Source organism: Otolemur garnettii, unplaced genomic scaffold (assembly GCF_000181295.1).
Source record: "Otolemur garnettii isolate 467f Iridium unplaced genomic scaffold, OtoGar3 scaffold00153, whole genome shotgun sequence".
Classification (NCBI taxonomy): domain Eukaryota; kingdom Metazoa; phylum Chordata; class Mammalia; order Primates; family Galagidae; genus Otolemur; species Otolemur garnettii.
In genome coordinates this window covers 2,340,818-2,350,731 of record NW_003852548.1, presented here as the reverse complement: position 1 = coordinate 2,350,731, position 9,914 = coordinate 2,340,818, and the positions used below count along the sequence as shown (strand labels likewise).

Sequence of the window (9,914 nt, the reverse complement as noted above, 5' to 3'; positions counted from 1 at the left end):
GGTGGATTGTCCTGAGCTCACAGGTTCAAGACCAGCCTGAGCAAGAGCAAGACCCTGTCTCTAAAAATAGCTGGGCGTTGTGGTGGACGCCTGTCATCCCAGCTACTTGGGAGGCTGAGGCAAGAGAATCACTCAGGGCAACAAGAGAGACTCTGTCTCAAAAAAACAAAAAGAAAAAAAGCATTTTATCACGTAGTGGTTTTCAGGCCTAGCTGGACATTGATTAGGGAATATTTCAATCTACCAATCTCCAGGCCTACCCCAAAGCTTTTGAAACCACTGGCCTGCAGTGGAGTCTGGTCTGGGCAGGATTTTTTTTTTTTGCAACAGGTTTTTCTTTGCAGTGCTGGCTAAACAGAATGCCATGGCATCATCATAGCTCACAGGAACCTCAAACTCCTGGGTTTAAGTGATCCTTCTGCTTCAGCCTCCCAAGTAGCCGGGACTACAGGCATAAACCACCAAGCCTTGATAAGTTTTCTATTTTTTGCAGAAATGGGGGTATCACTCTTGCTTAGGCTGGTCTTGAACTCCTGAGCTCAAGCAATCTATCCCCCTTGGCCTCCCAGAGCGCTAGGATTACAGGCAGGAACCATCATGACTCACTCTGGGTAGGATTTTTGAAGCTCTTCAGGTCATTCCAGTGTGTGGCACAGGCTGAGAACTGCACTTGGGTACCATGATAGATGCAAGTGGGGATAAGAAAAGGAAAGAAAAGAAAAGAAATCCACTCCCAATAAAAAAAAAAAGAAAGAAAGGAAAACAGGCCTCTGCTCTAAGGGAACCCTAGCCTATTTTCTGCCTTAGTTTGCTCAACTTTATAATGAAAATAATAATAGCACCTACCTCACACATTGGTGTGAAGATTAAATGAGGTGATATGTAGAAGGTGTTTGAACACACAGCCATTGCTGGATAAGTGTTCTCTATTGCTATTACTATTACTGCTACCACGAGGGATCAGTGAAGCTAATCTGATGGAAGAAACCGGTTCCTGTCCAATCTGCTGGAGGAGGCAGGCCCGCTATCCAGGTGGCCCTGTTGGTGGGACCCACCTGTAGAGTAGCAGCTTGTTGAGGCAAGCATTGATAAGCAGCGAGGGGTCCCGGGCCTCACGGCTGACCCAGGACCGGGCCGAGATGCTGGTCACAGGGCTACCCTCATGCACCACCAGACGCTTGGCTTTGGTCAGCTTCCCTGCAGCAGTGGAGGGAAGGAGGCAGAAGGAAGGATGTGGGGTGGGCCCTCAGAGCCCTGAGGGTGAGCACCCCAGATGCAGGCCCATAGTCTTCCTACCTGTGGCCATGTCGAAGAGGAAGGAGAAGACACTGCCACGGTCATCACCTGCCCAGAGAAGACGGCCAGGGGCATCAAAAGACAGGGCGAGGACACGGCCTGTTAGCTTGCTGGAGCCGCCCTTCACTTTTTTGCCCGTGGAGATATTCATGACATGCACGTTGTGCTTAGCATTCCCCACCTGTGGGTAGAATGCACATGCCATCATTCTGTTCCCAGACAGTAGCTCCTTGAGTCTGACCACAATCAGGTTGCTGTTGATTGGACTGGCTGGTCCCTACTAGAGTCTCCTCACAGTGAGGCTGCAGCAGGCAGATGAGCAGGTAACCCAGGCATGTAATCCTCCTCTCAATCTAGCTCCTCTTGCAATGTGCCCAGAGTAGAATAGCTGTTCATGGAACTAAAGGGGTCTCAGAGCCCCCTGAGCCAGTCTGCCAGTCTGAAAACCACGGGGTTCTCCCAGGCCTCTAACAATGGCTTTCCTCGGTTTCCTGGCTGTTCCTGCCCAGATCCTGTGGGGTTGCTGCTGCTGAAGGATCCCCAACCACAAACGTGCCCTTGTCCAGGTCCCCTATACTTCACCCCCACCCTACCCTGGGCCATACCAGACTTTTAATTTATTTCCCCTGCTCTCTGACCAATCTTTTCTGGAGTCTGACCATGGTGGGGCTGCTGCTGATACACCAGATGAGGTTTTAGCCTCACCATACTGCAGCAGAACTGTAGCTCATGGGACTAAAGGAACCTCAGAGTCATGTCTCTAGCCCCAAATGATGTTCCCCTGAAATCCACCACAGCAAAGCCAGCCCAGACTAGGGACCGCATTCTCATCCTCTGACCTGTTTCCCTTTCAGTTTGACCATGGTAGGACTGCTGTGATGGGAATGGGGGGTCCCAGACCCTCTAGGCCACCCCCCGCCCCTTATACTAACTCCCTCAGACAGCCCTCCTGACCCGGCATGCCGCCCTGGTGAGCGGGCACCCTGGAGCCTGACCACAGTGAGGTTGTTGTTGACGGGCTGGAAGGTGCAGCAGAGCAGTTCAGCGCCATCGGGGTCAGGGATCTCCCGGATGCAGCGGCCGTCCTCAGAGGCCCAGATGCGCATGGTGGCATCGAGTGAGGTGGACACAAGGATGTCATTGGAGAGGGACCAGGCGAAGTCGGAGACACCACGGGTATGGCCCCGCAGCACACGGAGCACGGTGGGCGGAGCAGGCACCAGCTGGCACAGGGAGATGCTGCCGTCGAGTGAGCAGCAGGCCAGGCGGTGCCGGTCATCATTGGCGAAGCGTACCCTTGGGACTGCAAGGCCAAGGAGCCATTTGTGGGAGTCAGCACACTTACTAGGCACTTTTGTTTATAAAAGGCTCCGACGTATGTACCAGGGGCTGGGGCCCCAAGGCACAAAACACAGTGGCCTCAGCGAAGGGCTTTCCTTGGTTGACAAAGGGAGTTGTAACCCCAGAAGGCCCTCTGCCAAAAGCCTCCCACCAGAATCACAGCAGCTACACTGCAGATTGCAAAAGTCTTCTGCAAGGTGAAAAGCTCTTGCATCTCAGAAAGCACTTTATAATCACCAAAGTCTTGGCAGTTTGCAAAGCCCTTGATGCTCTGAAGCCCATTCTGCCCTCTGCAAGGGGATTTATCATTAGCAAAGCCTTTGAACTCTTCCAAGTGAGCCAGGAACCAAGACAACCTGCTGCTGCAAAGTGCTCTCTTAAGCTTCTGAGAACCTATACGGTATACTGGGACTTTGTAGACCACTTTGCAGAGGGCTCTTTAGTTTGTAAAAAGCTTTACAGATGCTAATTCCTCCTTCAGAGGTGTGCCAGGGGACTTGCATTCAGGAAAGGATGCCCTGGGTGGTTGTCACAGTTGGACAAACATTTGGTGATGGGACCCGCTACCCACTGGCTCACCTGCCTCATCCACGTGCTGGTCAAAAACATGGTACATGCCCGCAAAGGCGTAGTTCTCACTCAGTGATGTGTCCCCGGCCATGGCCCGACTAGCCTCTGCTGCTGATGTGGGCACCACGCTGCCAGGGGGCCTGGGCCCCAATAGGAAGTGAGGGGTGACAGTAGGTACGAGTATATGGCCTACCATTGTCCCATGGTCCCTCTCCTCCTCACAAATCCCCCAGCCCTCTGCTGCCTCCTCGTGCATACCTGTCCTCATAGACGGCACGGTTCATCTGTGCCTGCAGCTGGTAGGAGCCACGGCTGACGGAACGGCGGTGCCCACGGGCCCCTAGGGCCCGAGGATCATCCTCAAAGTCCTATAAATGGAGAGGGTTAGGTTGGCACGTCCCAAATACAGCCCCTGAGAACTTTTGAAGTGTGGAGCCTTCAAAACCAGAACCAGGTTCCCTTTTACCACGTTTCCCCCCCATCAATAGCATCTCTGTCTCCATGCTCCCGCTGAAGTGGCTTCTTCACTAGTTCTGCTGTTCCCACCCTCGCCACACCTATCAGATACTCAAGATATGTTTGCTATATGTTTATTGACCTGTTTACCAAGTTTATTGCCTGTTTACTGACTTATTTGATATTTTATCTCTCTTCCTCTGCTGATGCTAAGAGCCTGAAAGAGTAGCCACCACACAGCAGGTGTTTGACAAAAGTCTGAGGAGTGAATGTGTGGAAGCAGGTGGTGTACACTGGGCAGTGTGGCCAGGAGCTCACCTCCATGCGGTCAAGGGTAGTGCGGCTGCTGCGGACGATGCTGTTGCTATAGGCACGAGCACTGCCTGGCTCAGAGAGGGGCCCGTAGCGCTGGCCCAAGAGCTGCCCCCGAAGCCTCAGGTATTGCCGACGCAGTGCTGGGGGGTGCCCAGCCTTGGCATTCTCCCGCAGCAGCTGGCTGCGCCGGCGGATATACTGGGTCCGAAACTGTGGAAATGTTGGTGTGCGGTACGCGTTGTACCTGTGGGGTCATGAGGTGGGGCAGGCAGTAAAACAGGACAGAGGGAATCAATCAGCTCTAAGAATAGGGCAATAGAATGAGGTGTGTGGCAGTGATTGGGGTCAGGGTGAAAAGAATGATCAGCAGTGGTGATGGGAGTGATTCCACAGTAATAAAGAGTACAGTGATGAATCAGTGTAAGGACAATAGAGTCAGTCTGCAGCTCTGCTAGAATCAGTATGGAGTGACTGTTGGGGTCAATCTGTCATGATAACATAAGTCAAACTGACATGACAATGGGGGACCAGTGTGGGGTGGCAGAAGGTCAGAATGGGGAAGTGATGATGGTAAGAGAAGTCTGGGAGCACCCATGGGGGCTACCTTGTCACCAAGCTGAGCTTCATCCCCCCAAAAGGCTTGCTCATGCCCACATCTGGCCGCATTTTCTCAGCATGCTCTTTGAACCCTATCTGGCCCTTTTCCCAGCCAGGCAGTGCTGGTATCACCTCACCGCTGGTGCACCCCACACCTTTCACTGCGCATGCTCACCTCCAGCACGCTCCCGCAGCCGCATAAGTTCTCCCAGCCTCACTTATCACCATTGCGCATGCACTACAGTAAGTTCTGCTCCCACGGGCTTCGACCTCACGCCTCACCTTGCGTCCACTGCTAAGACTTGCTGCCACACCGCGGCCATTCCCCGGCCTCCTCCTCTGGCGTGTCCGCCCACGGGAGCCTGCAAGAAAAGGGCTTGGAAAGTCAGCGTTCCAAATGAAGGGATCTAGTTCCGCGCCTTTCGCCAGGCGACCACTGCCATGGACATCGAATCCCTTAGCGCCGGAGGTGTCGCGAAATCCCACCCAGCTGTTACTATGGCCATCACCCCAGCCCTGCCCTTCCTGGGCAGCGCCCGCATGACACACAGCAGCTATTCAGACCTGACAACGCCCCTCCCCGGTCGCCCCGGCAACGCCCCTCCCCCGTTTAGCAATCCTTGCTTGACATTTCCCACCCATCTTGTCCCCGCCGCCCTCCGCCTTCCCTTCTCAGGTCCAAGAGCATAGCCCGGAATCTGGGACCACCTCCGGGGCTGCCTCCGGCTCTTGAGGCCCCCGGGGCGGCCCTGAGACCACTGACGCCCCGTTTCTTCTGTCTCTCTTCTCTTTTCTCAGGCTCCAGGCAAGATGGCCGCCTGCTACCAGAAAGAGCTGCCGAGTGCAGAGCAAATCGATTGGAATCCCTCCTGGGGCGTGGGAGTCTCGCAGGCGCACTGAGGGACAGTAGCTTCTGGCACAAGAAGTGAGGCTCCACCCCTTGAGTTCTACCCACTCGCTAATGGCACTTTTTGTATACACAAGGGTTGTGTCTAAGGGCCCCAGGGACAGGGCTGAATCTGCAAATTATGAGAAATCAGAACCACGACTTATCAGAGAGGAGACAAGAAACACGACTTTCTTTTGAAAGAATGGTGTAGGCCGCTTTGCACGGTCTTGTCCAACCCAAACATGAATAGTAGAGTAAAAAAAAAATCATACATGCTTAGAACCCAGGAAAGTTCTACAGTTCGTAAAGTGACTGGCAGGCCTCCAGACACCCCTGCGATGTGAAGAGTCGGTTGTGCATGCATGACGAAGAGTACTTGGAGTTGGATGCCACCGGAAAGCTTGAGGTTTGGGTCTCTAAAGACAGAAGATATAATTAGGCAAAATAAGCTTTAAGGTTTGGATCCAAAAGGCTATCAGAATCATCTTTATTTATTTATTTATTTTAGAGACAGAGTCTCAGTATGTTGCCCTCGGTAGAGCGCTGTGGCATCGCAGCTCACAGTAACCTCAAACTCTTGGGTTTAAGCGATTCTCTTGCCTCGACCTCCCAAGTAGCTGGGACCACAGGCGCCCACCACAACGCCCCGGCTATTTTTTGGTTGCAGTTGTCATTGGTGTTTAGCAGGCCCAGGCCGGCTCGAACCTGCCACCTTTGGTGTATGTGGCTGGTGTCCTACTCACTGAGCTACGGGCGCCGAGCCCAGAATCGTCTTTATTTCAGCTTCCAACAGGAAGCTGCATTTCAAATTGTTTATTTTGGCTGGGTGCTGTGGCTTACACCTGTTATTCCAGCATTCTGGGAGGTTGAGGTGGATGGATTGCCTGAGCTCAGGAGTTCCAGACCAGCCTGAGCAAAAAGGAGACTCCCCGTCTCTACTAAAAATAGAAAAAACTAGCAGGTAGGCGCCTATAGTCTCTGCCACTTAAAAAAAACTAGCAGGACATTGTAACTGGCGCCTGTAGTCCCAGCCACTCAGGAATCTGAGGCAAGAGGATGGCTTGAGCCCAAGAGTTTGAGGTTGCTGTGAGCTGTGATGTCACAGCACTATACCTAGGGCATAGAGTGAGACTCTTCCCCCCCCAAAAAAAAAGCCCCCAAAACAACAACAACCAAAAGAAAAAAAAAAACAACTTTATCTTGGCTCAGTGCCTGTAGCACAGTGGTGCCCACCACATACATGGAGGGTGGTGGGTTTGAACCTGGCCTGGGCCAGCTAAGCAACAATGACAACGGCAACAAAAAATAGCCAGGCATTTTGGTAGGTGCCTGTAGTCCCAGCTACTTGGGAGGCTGAGACAAGAGAATCATTTAAGCCCAAGAGAGTTAGAGGTTGCTGTGAGCTGTGATGCCACAGCACTCTACCAAGGGCAGCATAGTGAGACTCCGTCTCAAAAAAAAAAACCCAAAACAAAAAAAATCCTTTATTTTAACATCATCAGGAGAAATAGAATTTATAGGAATTTAATAGATTTTAATTTAATAGAATTCAATTTAATCTATAATCTATACATTTATAGAATTTATAGGCTGAACTAGGTTTAGTAGTTTCCTATCGCATCCTACATTATTTACATTATTTTCATAACAAATACAATCTTGAGCTGTATTTGACTGAATAATGTTTTAAAGCCCCTGTTTTAAAGCCCCCTGAAACACATTACCCCTTTACTGTGTTCTAACAAAAATAGATCATACTGGCTCGGCATCCATAGCACAGTAGTTACACTGTGGAGGGTGGAGGGTTTGAACCCAGCCTGCACCAGCTAAACAACAATGGCAACTGCAACAAAAAATATTCAGGTGTTGTGGTGAGTGCCTGTAGTCCCAGCTACTTGGGAGACTGAGGCAAAATAATCACTTAAGGCCAAGAGTCTGAGGTTGCTGTGAACTGTGATGCCACAGCACTGTACCAAGGGGGACATAATAAGACTCTGTCTCAAAAAGAAAATTATTTTTAAAACCTCAATGTATAAGCCTATAAAAGACCAGATAAAACAGTAAGGTTGCTATTATTAATGCACACACAGTATTTATAACATCTGTTGTATGGGTATTTGCTATATATTTCAGGAGGCAGTACATACCAGAAGGTGGTATAACTGGGCACAGGCTCCGCTAACTATGTGAGCTATATAGTCTCAGGCAAGTAATATAACCTGCAACAAAAGTAATATACAAGTAATATAACCTGTAACTTACCTGAAAATAGCTGTCTCATAGAGTTATTATCAGTACTAGATGAATTAATACTTGTAAAACTTAGACTAGCATCTGAAACAGAGGAAATATCCAATAAATGTTGGCTATTGTTAGATTTTCATTTGTTTTTTTAAAAATAAGGTCTTACTCTGTCACCCAAGTTGGAATAAAGTGTGGCATGATTGTAGCTCACTATAGTCTCCAACTCCTGGGCTCAAGCAGTCCTTCTGCCTCAGTCTCCTAAGGAGCTAGGATTACAGGCACATGCTACCACACTCATCTCAATTTTTTTTGTTTTGCAATGTGGTCTTGCTATGTTGATCAGGCTGGTCTCAAACTCCTGGCCTCAAGTGATCCTCCTGCCTTGGCCTCTCAAAATTCTGAGATTATAGGCATGAGCCACTGTACCTGGCTGTTAGTTGTTTCAAAAAACTTTTCCTAGCTCAGCTCCTGTGGCTTAAGTGTCTAAGGCACCAGCTACATACACCTAAGGTGGTGGGTTCAAATCCAGCCCAGGCCCGCCAAACAACAATGATGGCTGCAACCAAAAAAATAGCCAGGTGTTATGGTGGGTGCCTATGGTCCCAGCTACTTGGGAGGCTGAGGCAGGAGACTCACTTGAGCCCAGGAGTTGGAGGTTGCTGTGAGCTGTGATGTCACAGCACTCTACCCAGGGGGATAGCTTGAGGCTCTGTCTCAAAAAAATAAAAAAAAAAACTAAAACCTTTTCCTAGTAACAGATCTTCCAGCCAGAAATAGTTCTGGTGTAGAAGCCATTTGAATTAGAATGACCACAGCCACCTCTTGCATTTGTTTTGTGCGCTGCGTTTTTCTTTCCTTTCTTTCTTTTTTTTTTTTCAGACAGAGTCTGACTTTGTCCCCTTAGGTAGAGTGCCGTGGCATCATAGCTCACAGCAACCTCAACTCTTGGGCTCAAGCAATTCCCTTGCTCAGCCTCCCAAGTAGCTGGGACTACAGGTGCCCGCCACAACATTCATCTGGTTTTACAGATGGGGTCTCACTCTGGTTCAGGCTGGTCAAGAACTCCTGAGCTCAAGCAATCCACCCACCTCGCCCTCCCACAGTGCTAATATTATAGGCATGAGCCATATCTCCCAGCCTTATTTTTCATTTTTTTAAACATTTACATGCTTTCACTAGATTGAAAATGGTTGATTTTGATTTTTTTTTTTTTTTTAAACAGGGTCTCACTCTGTCAACCAGGCTGGAGTGCTATAACAGTATCATAGATTATTGCTGCCTTAAAGTCCCTTGGGATCAAGGGACTGTCCTGCTTAAGTGTCCCAAATAGTTGGAACTACAGGTGTATGCCACTATGACTGGCTTTTTTGTTTGTTTTTTAGAGATGGGGTCTTGCTTTTTTGTCCAGGCTGATCTTGAACTCCTGGCCTCAAGCAATCCTTCTGTCCTAGCCTTACAAAGTGCTGGAATTACACCCATGAGCCACAATGCCCGGCCTAAAAATGGGTTTTTGCTCTAGCCATAATGCCCGGCTCCTGAAAGGAGCTGATGACAGAAGGCACTTTCAGTTTGTCAGGAGCCTGGAGAGAAAGGGGCAGACTTATCTGCATGAATGGCAGGTCAGTGGTTGGAGAAAGGAGGGTCTCAGGTCTGGTGGTATCAAGTCACCAGAAGCAGCTCCTAGAATTTGTGAGTGATCTTGGTTACCATCATGATGACTAAAAAAGAAACTCAAGCCCATAGGGGACAAGTCCCACTCAGTCTAACAGGATTCAGGGGTATTTCACTGTTATAGTGACAGTTTAGGGCCCCAGCTAAATGAACAACAAAAATAGATTCTTATAGAAAAGACAGACTAGCCAGAGCTGTTTGAGGATAATATGCATCACCATAGTGACTGCAATGGTGGAAGAAACAGGCAGGAGCCATGTCTCTTCCAGACTCCTCTTTCCTTAATGTGCCTCCTGCTTATTTGGTTCCCAGAGTTTAGAAATGCAAAGGAAAGCACTGGACCACATTGGCTGTGTCTGCTTTTCATTACTACCACAGGCTGAAATAAAAGTTTAAGTTGGGGCTTGGCGCCAGCCGCATACATCTAAGGTGGCAGGTTCGAATCCAGCCTGGGCCCGCCAAAACAATGATGGCTGCAACCAAAAAATAGTCGGGCAATGTGGCGGGCACCTGTGGTCCCAGCTACTTGGGAGGC

At 49.7% G+C, this 9,914-nt stretch overlaps 1 protein-coding gene across 1 annotated transcript in view; it reads right to left on the bottom strand.

The window, feature by feature from the left end:
- WDR13 (WD repeat domain 13) overlaps positions 1-5,411 on the bottom strand; it is a 9,759-nt gene extending 4,348 nt beyond the window's left edge. Inside the window, exons 1-8 of the mRNA XM_012811331.2 lie at positions 5,284-5,411; positions 4,858-4,937; positions 3,982-4,222; positions 3,466-3,575; positions 3,217-3,347; positions 2,292-2,599; positions 1,297-1,477; positions 1,056-1,197 (exon numbers count right to left, since the gene is read on the bottom strand). Of these exons, the coding sequence (XP_012666785.1) occupies positions 1,056-1,197; positions 1,297-1,477; positions 2,292-2,599; positions 3,217-3,347; positions 3,466-3,575; positions 3,982-4,222; positions 4,858-4,898 (1,154 nt within the window). The 5' untranslated portion in view covers positions 4,899-4,937; positions 5,284-5,411. The remainder of the gene's footprint in view (positions 1-1,055; positions 1,198-1,296; positions 1,478-2,291; positions 2,600-3,216; positions 3,348-3,465; positions 3,576-3,981; positions 4,223-4,857; positions 4,938-5,283) is intronic.
- Between the last annotated feature and the right edge of the window lie 4,503 nt (positions 5,412-9,914).